General features: G+C 51.9%; 2 protein-coding genes across 5 annotated transcripts in view; one reads left to right on the forward strand and one right to left on the reverse strand.

The window, feature by feature from the left end:
• Nucleotides 1–7324, reverse strand: part of NUCB1 (nucleobindin 1) — a 21330-nt gene extending 14006 nt beyond the window's left edge. Inside the window, exons 1-4 of one of the 4 annotated variants that reach the window (XM_036885560.2) lie at nucleotides 7181–7324; nucleotides 6653–6789; nucleotides 4054–4161; nucleotides 1427–1559 (exon numbers count right to left, since the gene is read on the reverse strand). In XM_036885560.2, coding sequence (XP_036741455.1) covers nucleotides 1427–1559; nucleotides 4054–4161; nucleotides 6653–6778 — 367 coding nt within the window. In that variant the 5' untranslated portion in view covers nucleotides 6779–6789; nucleotides 7181–7324. Of the gene's footprint in view, nucleotides 1–1426; nucleotides 1560–4053; nucleotides 4162–6610; nucleotides 6790–7016; nucleotides 7138–7180 lie in introns of those variants that run through there. The other 3 variants (XM_036885559.2, XM_036885557.2, XM_036885558.2) reach the window with 3 other exon arrangements.
• TULP2 (TUB like protein 2) lies at nucleotides 6777–15499 on the forward strand. The gene is given in 11 exon segments (XM_036885576.2): nucleotides 6777–6995; nucleotides 8927–9296; nucleotides 9921–10059; nucleotides 10313–10428; nucleotides 11231–11352; nucleotides 11945–12251; nucleotides 13082–13196; nucleotides 13675–13789; nucleotides 13873–13903; nucleotides 13906–14139; nucleotides 14395–15499. Coding segments are annotated over 11 exon segments (1896 nt in total). The 3' UTR covers nucleotides 14523–15499.
• The last annotated feature ends 40 nt before the right edge of the window (nucleotides 15500–15539 follow it).

A 15539-nucleotide genomic window follows, 5' to 3' on the forward strand; every position in this document is an offset into this window, starting at 1 on the left:
ACAATAATCAAGATTTGGAAGCAACCTAAATGTCCATCAGTAGATGAATGGATAAAGAAGATGTGGTACATATACACAATGGAATATTATTCAGCCATAAGAAGAAAACAGATCCTACCATTCGCAACAACATGGATGGAGCTAGAGGGTATTATGCTCAATGAAATAAGCCAGGCGGAGAAACACAAGTACCAAATGATTTCACTCATCTGTGGAGTATAAGAACAAAGGAAAACTGAAGGAACAAAACAGCAGCAGAATCACAGAACCCAAGAATGGACTAACAGTTACCAAAGGGAAAGGGACTGGGGACAATGGGTGGGAAGGGAGGGATAAGGGCGGGGAAAAAGAAAGGGGGCATTACAATTAGCATGTATAGTGTGGGGGGGAGGGGAAGGCTGTGCAACACAGAGAAGACAAGTAGTGATTTTACAGCATCTTACTAAGCTGATGGACAGTGACTGTGAAGGGGTATGTGGGGGGGACTTGGTGAAGGGGGGAGCCTAGTAAACATAATGTTCTTCATGTAATTGTAGATTAATGATCCCAAAATAAATAAATAAATAAAAATAAATAACTATTCTGCAAAAGTGTCAAGGTCATGTAAAATATGGAAGGACTGAAGAACTGTCGTATATTGGAGGAGACTTAAGGAAACAACAAATACGTGCTGTGTGGGAGCCTGGAACAAAAATGGACATTAGGGGAAAAACATAAAATTCAAATAAAGTCTGTAATTTAAGCACCAATATTAAACCAACAGTAGTTTCCTGGTTGTGATAAATATGTCATGGTTACACAAAGTGTTAACATTAGGGGAAACTGGTGAAAAGTATACAGGCAGTCTGCCATTGTTGCAACTTTTCAGTAAGATTAAAATCATTTCTAAAATAAAAATTCAGAAAGAAAAAAAAAAATGCAGTCTCTGATATAAATGCTAGGAAAGTGGACTCATTCCAGCTGGGAAGAGAGTAACTAAGCAAGGAAAAAATGCAGACTTCCTTGATCAGTGTGCTGGGGTTACGTGGGGCAATGACGACGGAGTCCTGAGGTGGAACGTCCTGGAATATTCAGCCATAAAGGGATATGGTGTCTACCGGGAACTCACAAATGTGAATGAAAAGCAGACAGAGCTGCGCATACATGGAGAGTCTGGGTTAAGGGTATTTGGAAGGTTTTCTTGTGCTATTCTTGCAACTGTCCTGGAAATCTGAGGTTGTAGCAAAACTTTAAATGACAGCGATTCAAATTAATTAATTCATTAATTAATGAAAATAACTCCAACCGACCAACAAGTTATGTTAGCAGTAGATTGTTCTGGGAAGAAAACCTGAGCAAGCTTCCATGCACGTTTTCTGGGGGAGGCCCCACCTGCCCAGCAGAGTCACCTGAGGCCCAGGGGGCCGCCCCACCCACCCCTGCTCACTGGGCTCCTGCTCTGCGTCCATCTTGGCCTTGAGCAGCATCCGCAGCCGGGACACCTCCTGCCGCTTGAGCTCGTCCAGCTTGGTACGGACATGGTGGCTGACGAAGTCCAGCTCCCGGCTCAGCTTCCCGCTCTGCCCAGACAGGGAGGGGACGCTGGTCAGGCTGTGGGCCTGGGAGGGGGCACGCAGGGAAGCCTCCTTCTTCCTCTGCTCTCTCTGGAACCTTCTACAAGCTTTCTGATGCCCCCAAGGCTCCTGAGACAAGTTCCCAGCCCCTCAACCTGACATTTGAGGTGTTGCCCACTCTGCAGCTCCATCTCCTGTCATTCATCGCATCACACTCGGTTCCAGCAACACTAACCGGACATAGGTGCCCACATTCAAGGCTCTTTCCCACTTCCTGGCCTTTGCACATGCTGTCCCTTTGGCCTGGGATTCTCTCTCACCCCCACTTTTCAAGCCTAAACAGATCCTCACTGTCCTTCAAATCTAAAAGCAGAAGACACCTCCCTTGGGAAGAATCTCCCGGCAACCCCTGGCCCCTACAAACACACACACACACAGTGCTGAGGAGGGTCTTCTCTGAGCTACCTTTTTTGTCACTTCAGATTGTGTCTGGTTCTCAGTCAGAGCCGCCTCCCTGCTCACAGTTCCCCATGGCTCCCCAGTGCCTCCAGGACTGAATCCCTGTGCCTACCAGACCCTGTACCCGCCCACCCCTTCAGCCCCATCTCCCTGTCTTTATGTGAGTTAAAAGGAACTACCAGCAGGCAACTGACGATACCAGAATGCTTCATTCATTCCTACAGTCTGAAATGCCAGCCCCCCCACATTTGTCCTTGTCCATCACAGACACTCCCACTCAGACTTCTGGCCTCGCTTGAGGAGATCCCTTCTCTAGAAGCCCTTTCTCACTGTCAGACTGGACTGGGCCCCCCCAGGGCTCCTCCAGCACCCTGCGTGACCTTGTTATTGCTCAGACCGCTTTCTCAGGCACAGTGTCCCACATCCAACTCTCCGGGCTGTGCGTCCATGTGTGCAGCCCCAGCAGAAGCAGCAGGACAAGGTGACCACGGTGACAGTCATATTAGCCTCCACCAGTCAGGCACCTTCCATGGGTCAAGCCCTGTGCTGGATTCACTGAGTCCATTCTCTAATCCCGCCCACAACCCATTTTACAGATGAACAAATGGAGGCCCAGGAGAAGCCACTTGCTCAGGGTCCTTCGGAGGCCAGTTTCCAGCCTGGTGACCAAGTTTGGTGTCATGTCTCCTCAGGGCTCATGTCCTGGGGCCTGGGTTCAAACCCTGGCCCAGGCACCACTTCCCTGTGTGACCCCAGCACACCCTTTTCCTGCTCCTGACCTCAAAAGCCAGCACTGATATTGTCACCACTGATGACCATGGCTGACACTTACCACAGGCTTACACTGTGCCAGCCAAGTACCTGAAGTAGGCATTACCTCTGATTCACACAACCAGCCTCACAACAGAGAGAGTGTTACACCGGCCTCCCCATTTTGAGAAGAAAACCGAGGCTCAGAGCAGGGACAGCCATGCCCCAGAGAGCGTTAAGGGGCAGCTGGGGTTGGACCCTGGCACCATCCCGCTTTAGAACCTGCCTGCCTAACTGGCCACTCTGTTTCCCAGATGTGTGACCTTGGGCCGGCTAGGTGGGCCTCGGTTTCCCTGGCTGGGCCGTGGCAGGGGCTGGACCCAGTGATGCCTGGTTCTGGCCGTCCTTTGTCTGTGGGGCTGGATGGCTGAGGACCGATGAGAGAGCCCCAGGGCTGCTGGGAGTTTCAGGGGAGCAGGACCACCTCCCCAGCAGTCCCAGGCCCTAGGGCATCTCCTGGGCTGAGGCGTTTGGAGAACTTGTAGCTCCTCCAGGCGGGACATTCCCACACACACCCAAGCAGGGCGGGGAGTCTGCGTGGGGTTGGGAGGCAGAGCAGCGGTGGGCAGCCGTGTCTCCTCACTGGGAGGTGCCAGCATCCTTTCCCAGGCTCGCTGCCTGGGGACGGGGTGGGGCATGGGCACTGGGCTCAGCCAGCCCAGGGGTGAGACCCAGGCCTGCAGGAAGCACAAACGCTGCTATCAGGGCCTCTGTGTCTGCCTCTAAATGGAGATAATCACAGCTCCTTGGAGGCCTGACATGAGAACTAGAGGTGATATGAGTGATCACAGCTCGCTGTGGGTTTGACTTCTTATACAGAAAGCATCCAGCTAAGTGCACAGTTGGACGGGCACCCAAAGATACTAAGGGCTCCTACTGTGCACCTCGAAGCCCTTTACACGTCTTACCTCGGCCAATCCCAACCTGAATCCTGTGAGGCAGGTTCTATCACTACCCCCGTCTACAGATGGAGAAGCTGAGGCACAGCGAGGGGAGGTCACCCATCTGGTAAGTGACAGAGCCAAGACTGGAAGCCTGCGCCTGACACCATGCATAACCTCCTTCTGTTCCCCATATCCCTTCCCAGCTGCATGACCCCGAGAAGCGACTCCTCCTGAGTCTCAGTTCTATGAAGGTTGGAGCCACATGGCCCGTCTCAGGCACCCAGTCCGTTCTCCACTCAGCCTTCTGACTGCACATTCCCTCCCACCTCCCCTGCACCCAGACATACCTTGATGTCCTCAGCGTTGGCGGCCTGCAGCTTCTCCCGGAAGTGCCCGTCCGTCTCCAGCACATTGATGACCTCCTGGAGGTACCGGTGGTAGTACAGACCTGTGTCCTGCGGTGACAAGGATGAGTATAGCAGCCCCGCCCCTCTGTGGCTCCTCCCTGCAGATAGGACCCAGGCCCCACTGTCCTGGGAGCCTGAAGGCCCCTCTTGGAGCCTGTGCTCCAAGGCCAGTGGGCAAAGGCTCTGGGGTCAGCAGACCCTCTGGAACCCCAGGCTAACTGCCTGGATCTGGGTTCCAGCTCTCACCTCTTCTCAGGTCTGTAGTGGAGATGAAATGAAATGAAAATCACACAGGGAAACACCCAGGCCAACACTGCCCATAGTGTGGGTGCGCAAAGAGCAAACACACTGGTATTTGCTGGCAAGCAGTGAAACATACATTCACTCAAAAAGCATTCACAGAGCCCCTGCCATGTGCCAGGCACTGTTCTAGGGGATACAGCAGATCAATCAGACAGACAAAAGTCCCAAGCTCCTGGTCCTATCCCCACTATGCATAGGAGACTGGCATTTTCCTTACTCTTGCATATGCAAAATGCACAGTGAATTCCCTACCTCTCAGGGCAGTGGTAAAAAGCAAATAAGAGAAATGGCCTGACACTATACCTATCATTACATATACTGACAACACACAGCAGGCACTTGTTAAATGGTAACAGATCACCCAGTTGTGCCACTGTACGTGTACCAATTTTCCACTGCGTCAGTAACAGTGTCGCAAACTAAGTGGCTAGAGCAACATGCAATCTATTCTCTTGCAGTTCTGGAGGTCAGAAGTCCAAAATGAGTTGGCAGGGCTGAGTTCTAGGAGATAAGCTGTTTCCTTGCCTTGTCCAGCTTCTGGAGGCTTCCAGCATTCTACAGGCCCTTGCTTGGCAATCAAATGACCTCCAAACTCTGACCTTCCTGCTTCCCTCTTACAGGGAGCCCTGGCGATTACATTGGGCCCACCTGGACAACCCAGGAAAATTTCTCCATCTCAACAGCCTGAACTCAATCACACCTGCAAACTCTTTTGCCATCAAGGTGATACATTCACAGGTTCTGGGGATTAGAGCATGGACATCTTTGGAAGCCACTATTCAGCCAAACACAGTAGGTCAAAATCCCAAATCTGCCAATTACTGGCTATGTAATTGTTAGGGCTGCTAGGATGCCTACTTCAATTTACATTTCATATAAACAACAAATAACTTTTAGTATAAATACATTGCATGGGGTGCGCTTATACCATTAATTATTCACTGTTTATCTGAAATTCAATTTTAACTGGGTGTCCTGTGTTTTTACTTGCTACATCTGGCTACCTCAGTCCTTGGGCATGTTACTAACCTCTCCATGCCTCAGCTTCCTCATCTGTAAAGTAAGAGTAATGAGCAACCATCTCAGAGGGGTTGTTGTAATATGCTAATATCTTAAAATATTTAACACAGTGCCTGGAACTTGGTAGGAGTTTTCAATGTAATTGCCATTTTTGTTACTGATGTTTATAAACCTCTGTGCTTTCTATTAGCCTGGAAAAGGAAATTCTCCATAGCCCACAAGACCCTCCATGTTCTGTCCCTCTCCCCACTTTGACCTCATCTCCCTGGGCTTGCTCTGCTCTAGCCACACTGGCCTCCTCCAAGTCTTACTCACTCTGCTCTCCCCAGTTACACAGCCTTTGCCCAGGCTGTTCCCTCTGCCTGGAGTGTTCTTCCCTGCATTTCAGGTCCCAGCTTAAGTAAGTAACCCATCCTCCCTGACCTCCACCATTTGTCCTCCCAGCAATCAAGGCTGGTCTGTGAGGGTATGGGGCTTGTACTAGCACTGTGCCTGGCTCATAGATGCTCAAGAAATGTGTGGAATAAATGAAGGGGAAAGAGTCTCAAAGGTACCCTTCCAGGTCTGTGAAGACTTCACTGAGCAGAGGCCTAACTCACTGGGTGGGAGCACAGACGAGCATGAAAAGATCAGTTTCAGAAATAGTGACAGGTGCATTCCTAGTGGGAGCTATGGGAGGATTCAGCCCTCAAATCAGATCATTAGCTTTGAAGACCTTTAAGTTCCAAACTCCCTAAGACCTGGAGGTTTCATAGTGTTTGATGAACACATGTTGGAATTAATCAATGAGTTTAAATGCCCATTTCCTAATTTAAATTACGACTCCCATGAGTTCCATAAAGCAAGACCACCTTAGTTCACTACCACCACCTGCTCAAAGTGCTACTGGGAAATGTAGTCCACCCCCCCCCCCAGATCCCTTTGAATGGAGGGGGGTCTTAAAAGAACAGAGAGGTTTAGGTTGGGGTGATGCACATTTTTAACTTAAAATCTGACCTGATTTCCCACACAACAGAGTCAGGGACAGAAATCTGCGTCTCTCCCCCGCCCCTCCGCCGCCAATTTTTCACGTCAAAGCCCCGGGACTGCAAACAACTGGCAGGCAAACTCCAAGCCGCATCCGTTGGGGCAGTATCCACCCAGGGGTCACGCGGGTCCGCGGGAATTGTAGTACCACTGCAAACACCTGGCTGGAGAGCAGGGCAGGGCCACTCACGGGGCTCTCGGTCGCGGGGCTCTCCTCCTTTGGCGCCCCCCGCTCCAGGGGCACGGCCAGAACAGTGCGCAGCAGCAGCAGCGGTGGCAGGAGGAGGAGGGCTGCACGGGGCCCAGAGGGAGGCATGGCGGCGTGGTCTGTGGGGGGCGGAGAGGAGTATAATGTCTGGCCCAAGTCTCGCCGTCCCCTGGACCAGGAGTCTAGGCTCCCAGCTCCCTTTCCAAGAATCAAGACCCAAACCGTCTCATTTCCCGGGGCCCAGAATCCTGGGCCTCCAGCCTTTCCTTCCTTAGACCCAAGAGTCCTGGCTCCGAGCACCCTCTTCGCTCAGACTCAGGAATCCGTGAGTTCAACCCCCTCTTACTCCAGATCCAAAGGTCCAGGCCCCCAGGCTCCCCTTTTCTCAGGATCTAGAAGTACTGGTGTCCAGCCCATCTTTGTCCGAAACCTAGTTTCCCAGGCCTCTGGACCTCCCCCCGCCACGCCTCCTCCCCAGTACCCAGACGCCCAGGACCCCCAGCCCCTCACCTCTGCTTCACCGCAGAGGGCGATTTCCCGGGCAAGGGCCTCCGGCGCGCTCTTGCTGACGCCACCTAGGCCCCGCCCACTGTCCCCGCACAGGACCGGCCCTCGGCAGCCTGATTGGTCCACGCTGGCTCCCCACTGTCTAGGGGCCCGCCCCCTGCCGAAGTCGCTCGTCTTTTCTCGAAATCCTCGCCTTCTTTCTTGGAGCTCCAACCTCTTAAACGGCGCAGTTCCTGCTTATTAGGCGAAAGAAGAGCCGAGACTTTCAGAAAGAACTACAAGTCCCTGCAGGCCGGGGGGAAAATAAGTCAACTTCTTCGGGCTCCTCTGCTCCTTAGCTTCCTGGGAGCTGTAGTTCTTCCAGTTATTTTCTCCGTAAGACGTCGCTGGGTGTTAGAGATCGGTAGAAATTAGCACAGGTCACCTTATAAGTTTCTGATATCTCTCGGGACCCTTTAAGGAACACTCGCCCGCGTACCCTTCCAATTCAGAAGCCCTGGAGCAGAGTTGCCTGGCTGCAGCAGAGGCTAGAGGTCACTTATTTATTGGAAGTAGATCGTGGGGGACCAGGAGGGAGAGGATTAGGGCAGGTCCCACTGGAAATACCCCTTCCCTCTGAGCCCTCTTTCTTACCCTTCTCACTTTCCAGAGACCCAAAGATTAGGTCCCCAGCTCCTAAAGAGAGGGTCGGGTATGTTTAGAAACTGGCCAGAGAGATAAGGCACTGAGGCGTGAATGTGAAAGGCCTCTCCAGGCACAAGGAGAGGAGAGGAATCTCCCAAGATCCTAGGCAGGTGGGTGCTGGGGGCTGAGATCGCAGAGGGGCTGGGGTCACTGGGGGTCAGTGTTTGGGGCCCAGAGTCTTGAGTTCTCATGTCTGGGTTTAGGAGAGAGTTAGGTATTTGGGGGAGAGAGAACGGATAGTGAGGAAAGCTGGATATAGGCTGCAGGATCGCTGACAGGATTAGATGTTGGAATTCGGGTTGCCTGGGACCAGGAGAAAATGTAAAGCTTAAGATCAAGTGTTGGAGCATACAGTCCTCTGGGATGTTGGGTCTGGGTATTGACTCATCATTCTTGCTTCTCCAGAATGTCTCAGGAGAATGACCCATGGTCGAAAGAGTGCATGGGGAAACGGGATGGGCAGGGGTGGAGATGGGGGTACAAGAGGAACACAAAGTTTGATTTTGCCTACACCCACTCAGCTCTGGCCCTATAACCTAGTTTGCAGGTTCAGCATCATCAGCCTTTCAGGAAGGGGCTGGGGACCTGGACTTCTGCGTGCTAAAGGGAGGAAGTGTCTGAAAGAGGAGGGGCTGGGTCCCTGGACTCTTGGGTCTTGAGACCAGAGGAGCCTGAGATCTCTGACTCCAGGATTCTAAACAAGCCAGTGTTGGGAGAAAAAGCTTCAGAACTGGTGGAGTAGGCTAAGGTTCTGCACCAAGTGTGACTGCACAAGTGCTCAGAAGTTGGGCAGGGGGAAGGAGGGGAGGGAGGGTTTTTGGGTAACCTGGGTGCCCTCTCACTGTCACCATGAGTGTGCACCTCTCGCAAAACCCTGGGGGATGAGCTAGCCGCCATGAGGCTGTAGAAGCTCAAACAGCAGGTATCCTGGAATCCTGCCACCCCCTCTTCCATCTTCCATAGCCCCTCAGGAGCCCTACCTACCCCCAGAACTTGCTCTAGGACTCCTGCCCTCTTTGGCTCTCTCTTAGCCTTAGGTTCTGCGACTGGGAAATGAGAAAATAGGAATTCCAGATCCTAAATAAGCAAACTTCGAAGCTGAAACTCCAAAATTTCCAAAGAATAAGGGTTCTGGAGGGCAGGACTCCTAAGTACTGGGGGAGGTGGGGACTGAGTGCCAGGACTTCCCGCTCTGAGGAAGGAGGAGAGACTGAAGGCTTGGATTCCTGGAACTCCCCCATCCTGGACTCCAGGGCCCCCTTCAACCCTGTCTTCCTGTCTGGTACCCCCCGACCACACACCCCTTTCCCGCTCCCGCAGGAGAAGAAACAGCGACGGAAGAGCCAAGAGCCCTTCACGGTTCAGGCCAATCCTGACGCTTCCCTGCGGCCGCGGCGACCGTGGCGGCGGGAGTTGCGCCTCGTGGGTGACAGCGGTGCGGAAACGTTTCTAGTGTCCAGCTGGAGCGGAGGCCTGAGGGGGCGGGTTTCTGGGAAGAGGGGGAGGGGTCTAAAGGGCTCAGATGGGAGGCGCCTGCCAGAGCCCTGGAGCAGGGACTTAGTAGAACACCCAGGCTGAGCCCAGGGGACCCCGGATGCACGACCTGTGGGGGCTCAAGTGCTGGACGTGTGAGAGTTCGGGGGCCGGGCCGGGGGCAGTGGGAGGATGGGGCGCGGTGCAAGCGGGGATGGGGCGATGGGAATCCCATGATTGGGCGGGTTAGAGCTCTAAGGCGGCCTGAGGAGAGCTGGGGGGCGGGACCTGGAAAAGCTCCGAGACTCAGTTTGGGGGAGATCGAGGGCGGGGAATTGGCAAAGCCCGGGGGCGGGTCCTGGAGAGACTGCCTGACGAGAGATTGTGTTCCACCGAGTCTGCAACAATTTAGCGGCAGGACTGCCTGCTTGAGTCTTTGGATGGAATTTGGGTTCTGAATGGGTCTCAGGGGTTTGGGTGGTCAGTCAGAGGCGATGTCCGTGAGCCCTGTGAGGAGGCGCATCTTCTTCTCAGAGGACCGGAATTTGTACATCGTGTTAATGGGCCTTGCTGCACTTTCTTCCAGGCCTCGGGAACCCTTTCCTCCAGGAGAATGTGCCAGAGGCACATCTGCACTGTGCGGCCCACCGTGCCCTGGGCACCGTAAGCTGTGATGGAGATGGCAACGGCGATGGTGGCCTCCAGGCGTCGCCGACAGAAGCAGGGAATCACTACCTTGGACGCCTATGCCCTAGAGTTCCACTCGCACTAGAACACAGGAGTATGGAACCTCCATCCTTGCTCTCCAAAGGAACCAGGAGTCCAGGCCCCTGTCGACCCTGTCATCCCTCACACCAAGGGCCCAGGTCCTGAACCTCCTCCTTCTCCAACACCCAGGAATCTGAATATCCAGCTCTTTCCTCCCTCAGTAACTAGAAACTCCGGTCTCCATTCCCCCTGCCTATCCTGGCTACCAGACAGTTCTGATCCGGAGTTGGAGGAAGTCTCCGTGGAGGATGTTCCCACCTCTCCATCTCTTTATAAAGAGCCTCCTGGGACTCCACGCACGGGTTGGCTAGCCCACCAAGGACCTGGTTATTTGGGCGACATTGTGTGAAATCTGGTGCCCTCGTCCATGTGGCAAATCTTCCTTTTGTTTGTAATAGCTTTATTGAGATACATCTCACATACCGTACAATTCGCTCATTTAAGATTTGCAATTCTTTGTTTTTAGTATATTTAGAGATTTGCAACCATCACGACAATAAATTTTAGAACATTACCATTACCCCGGAAAGAAACCCTGTGCATTTTATCGGTTACTCCCCTCCTTCCCCATTTCTCCCAGCACTGGGCAACCACTAATAAATATACTTTCTGTCTCTTTAGATTTGCCTATTCTGGACATTTCATATAAACAGAATAATATGATATATGATCTTTTGTGTCTTCTTTTGCTCAGCATGTTTTTAAGGTTCATCTATGTTCTGACATTAATATTTCATTTCTTTTTATTTCTTAATATTATTCTATTGTAGTGACATTTTCTTTACTGTCGTGACATGACCAACCAGTGATTTCAATAACAGGACTTTTATCACCCCAAATTGTACTCCCCCCTTCCCACTTTAGTTCCCCAGTCTCTCCTATGCTCTGTCTGGGAAAAGGGAAAGGGGGGACTCTAATGCCCCTTGTCCTTAGACCCAGGGGAGTCAGAGACTTCTAACCTGTCTACATGGAGGAGGAGGGGGATCTGGCAAGTGAAGGCGATGAGTAATATAAGGAGCCAGAAACTCAGGAATTCTGGCCTTCTCCAGCTAGCACTGGTGAACTTGTCACAAGCTTCTGGGACCCAGGTGTCCTGAGCTCCATCTTCTGGCTTCTTCCACGACTTAGGGGCCGGTGCAGAGGAGGAGTGCGAATCCCAGGACGTTGGAGATGAATACGAAGCATCCAGTCTCGGACCAAACCCTGGAATGGAGAGTGGCTGGGGACGTGGACACTTGGCCTCCAACAAGGTGGGAGGTGGCACAGCCAATCAGGATGTAGCAAGAAGAGGCCTAGCCTCAGACTCCAGGGAGTGTGGGGCTAAAATTCTACAGCCCAGTCAGAGGCTCTTTTTACTGGTGGGTGGAACCTGTTATGATTGGGCTCGCAGAGGCTCTGCGTGTTCACCATTTATGAAGTCAATCTAGGAGATTTGCACTGATGTGAGCATATATATTAAAATCTAGTCCACCGAAGGGCAGCAAGCTTTGGAGAGGGTGAAACAGTTATAGGGAAGGGCCAGTAGTCACTCACTTTGGTATTGATGGAAGTTAGATAGTTTCTGGGTAGATCTGGGACATGTTATCTGTTATCTAGGCCGAATCAACACTAGCTGAATGGGCACTCTTTGCAAAGGGATTCTCCAATCTGTAGAGGAAGTGGGCGTGGCCTCAGAGGATTGGCCAATCAGCAGGTGGCCGAGATATTTGACCAATAGGCAGAAAACATGGTTAGAGAGGGCGTAAACCTGAGCTGGGATGGCCAATTTGTAGTTGACAAGGCCAGGCGGGCCGTGTGGGGGCGGATCTCAGCTGTTCAACTTAAATTTGACTCGTGGGCTAGGACGAAGACCTGGATAACAATAAAGAGTCGGAGTCTACACTGAGGAATTCTTCAGGAGCGATCGACGAGCAGGTGTCTGGCGCCATGGAAGGCGTGGGCGGCGCGGGCAGCAGCAATGTGGGGAGGTCGCCCCGCTCGCCTCCCCGCGCCCCAGGCCCTCGACTGGGCAAGGATAAGGAAGCGTACGTGCTGCGGCCGGCGCTGCGCGGCCGCACGGTGCAGTGCCACATCAGCCGCGACAAGCGCGGCGAATTAAACGACTTGTTCCCTTTCTACTATCTGTACCTGGAAGCGGCTGACGGCCGGAAGATGCGGTCTGGCAGCCTCGGGAGCAAGCCCCACCTCCCAGGGGCAAGTCCAGCCCTTTTCTGAACGAGGGCAAGACATGTACGAATACAGGTCTTGCTCGTCATTGAGCTAGGACCTGTGAATTCCAATGCCAAGCCGTGCCATTCACAGAACTAGGCTCCTTTCCCACTGGCACAGACTACCCAAGTCCAAAACCAAGCTCTGTCCATTCTGGTGATGGGCCCGCCTTTCTCAAATTCAGACCACGCCCTCTCAAGGTCCAAAATGCCACTCCTTGCAGACCCTTTCGAGGTATTGGCCCCATCCCTTTCGGTCCAAGCCTGGCCCTTCACCGAACCTTCTTTGCTATCAGGTCTCACCCAATCCTGGGACAAGCCCCGCCCCTCAGGAGCCAAGCCCTTTTTCACGTAGACTTCCCATTCCAGAGCCAAGTCACTCCCCTCCCAGTCTGGCCAGTACGCTCTCCGGTTTATCTCCCAGAAATAGGCATTTTTCCCTATTCAGTGCCAGACCTGTTTTTTACCTGATGAAACAAACGCCTAACCAAAGGCCTGCTGAAATGTCCCAAGTGAGGTTCCTTCCTATCCTCCAAAGCCAGGCCCTGCCTGGGCTCAGCCCTGACCCCAGACCCAATGGCAGAAGGAGTAAGAGGGAGATATTAAGGTGTAAAGCTCCCCGTCAGGACCCAGCTGGTGAGTTCCTTCAGTGAGAACCACTTCTCTCAGCAAGGCTTGGGATGCTTATTGCTCCATTATCCCTCTGTCACAGGTTCATGGTGTTTCTGGTATCTAGCCCTAGATAGATTCTGATGGGCTGTTCTCCACCCACAGCACTTCCTCCTGGCTGCGCGCAAGAGAAAAAAGAGCAAAACCTCTAATTACCTCATCTTCCTGGACCCCACAGACCTATATCGGCATGGGGACAACGTAGTGGGCAAAGTCAGGTGGGCAGATCGCTGATTTGTGTGAGAAACAGGTGGCAGGAAGCCTGGGGCGGGGGTGCAGGAGGGAAAAACGGAACTACATTTCCCAGCAGGCCACGGAGCCCAAGTTCTACCAGCTCTAGGACCTTTTCACTTAGGGACTGATGGGTTCTGTAGTGCTTCAGGTTGTAGTCCCAGGGTGCTTGAGAATAGAATAAACAATGGTTTGGGAGCAGAGACTGGTATTTGACTTCCTGAAAGTCAAGAGGCTGGGACTCCTAAATTCATCCTAGAGGGAATAGGGTTTCTAAAGGGCCAAGGCAGGAGGCTAAACATGATGGTTCATCAAAGAGAGAGAGAGGGCTGGAACTGTGGATGCATGGGAATATGAGTTACATACAGAATTGATGGACGACATGATGAGATGACACAGCAAAGTACTTATATTGTACAGTCAAACAGTATTATTTTTATTCTGGCCTCTGCCCTCCTGGAGCAGATCTAATATCTTAGGCACCAAGTTCATTATCTTCGATAATGGGGTGAATCCAGAAAGGAGGAATTTCTTCCCAGAGACTGCTCGGATAAGGGAAGAGCTGGGGGCTGTGTATTATGTGAGTGTCCGGGGGTAAATGAGAAAGAATGGGGAGTGGGGAGGGAGAAAGAGCCAGGCCAACTGAGGGATAAATACCCCCAGGAGACCAACATCTTGGGATTCTGAGGGCCCCGGAAATGACTATGATCATTCCAGGAATCGACTCCGAGAACTACAGAATCAGCGTTCAGCCACAATATGTGAGTAGGTTAAGTTTGAGAATCTCTGGGATGTCAAGGGGGAAGCTGGTCGTGCTGCAAAACAAAGCCCCGTGGTGGAACGTCCAGAGAGGAATCTACGAGCTCGATTTTAATGGTCGAGTCACTCGGGACTCGGTCAAGAACTTCCAGATCGCGCATCCCGATGATCGTGAGCTCCTAGGAATCGGTTTACCTGGGCAAAGGGGCATGGGCGAACGAGAACTATTATTCCCATCAGCACTTGAGCGTTTTTCTAGGCAAGGCCGACTCCACGCATTGCAAAGCTTCTTAGGAGCTGTAATTTACATGGCCCTGAGAGGGTTTCCAGGCTTAGTAGAGCGCCGCACAGACTCCTGGGAGTCGTAGTTCTAGCAGCAGGGAAATGAGAAGTCTGGCTAGGCTTAGTACCTGATTTCTCCCTTAGTGGACTATCTGGTGCGCCAGTTTGGTCGCGTGGCCGCAGGCACGTTCATCATGGACTTCTGCTTCCCGCTTTGCCCACTCCAAGCCTTCGCTGTCTGCTTGTCCAGTTTTGATGGGAAGCTGGCGTGAGTAATCCAGTGAAAATACCATACCCTCACCAGCTTTCGTGCCTCATATGGAGAAAGGGCCCTGCATACTTTCTCTTGTACCACCTTACTAATAACCAGCACTTATTAGATTCCAGTCCTGTGATCTAGGGAGTGGGCTGTTCAGCAACATCTGCTCTTGTGGAACTCACATTTGTGGGAGATAGGTCTTCCAGAACAAAAAGTCAAAATAATTGTCTGCTATGAAGGACAAAAACATATGGATGCACAAGTCAGCTGGGTCAGAGGAAGGCACCTCTGAAAAAGTGATTTTCTTACTACATCTGAAGAATCATGAGGAACTCGTTCTAGAGGGTCAGGGATGGGAACATCAGGCAGTGGACACAGCTCACACAAAGGTCTTAAGGAAGAATGGGGCTTGGTGGGTTTGGGGAAATGAAAGGGGAGTGTTGCAGGAGTCTGGGGAACCAATGCTGAGAGGGTCAGAGTATGAGACCAGACAGAGTGCAGACATGTGGGCCACTCGTTGGAACTGCTGGACAGATCTTGGGGTCAGAGGAGTTCTAAGCCAGACACATAAACCTGGATGGGTAACTGAAAACATGCATGGGTGAGACAGATAAAAATTGTACTACTAGCTAACATATTTGATAAGCATTGTTTTAAATATGAACTCCTTTGGGGTCTTACAATCCTGTAAGGTATGTACAATCGTTAGCCACACTTTACAGGTAAGGAAACTAAGTGTATGGCCATAGGGCTTATACATGTGAAATTGGGCAGCTGGAAACCTTGAGGAATGTACCATGTGAAGGCCTGTAGGGGGATGAGTCTTTATATTCTAGGGAGGCACAGAAACTGGAGCTTAATCCTGTTTTACGTATCAGTGAGTTCAGCTTTAAGACCCCTTGGAAAGATAATTGCCCAAGTCTAATAAAATTTAGGCAGAAGCCAAAGAAAAACTACCAAACCCACCAGCTCTTAGTTCAAAAGAAGCCTCAGGACAATTAGTGGCAGATTTGAGGGTGACAGGAAATGT

Source organism: Manis pentadactyla, chromosome 15, assembly GCF_030020395.1.
Source record: "Manis pentadactyla isolate mManPen7 chromosome 15, mManPen7.hap1, whole genome shotgun sequence".
Classification (NCBI taxonomy): Eukaryota; Metazoa; Chordata; class Mammalia; order Pholidota; family Manidae; genus Manis; species Manis pentadactyla.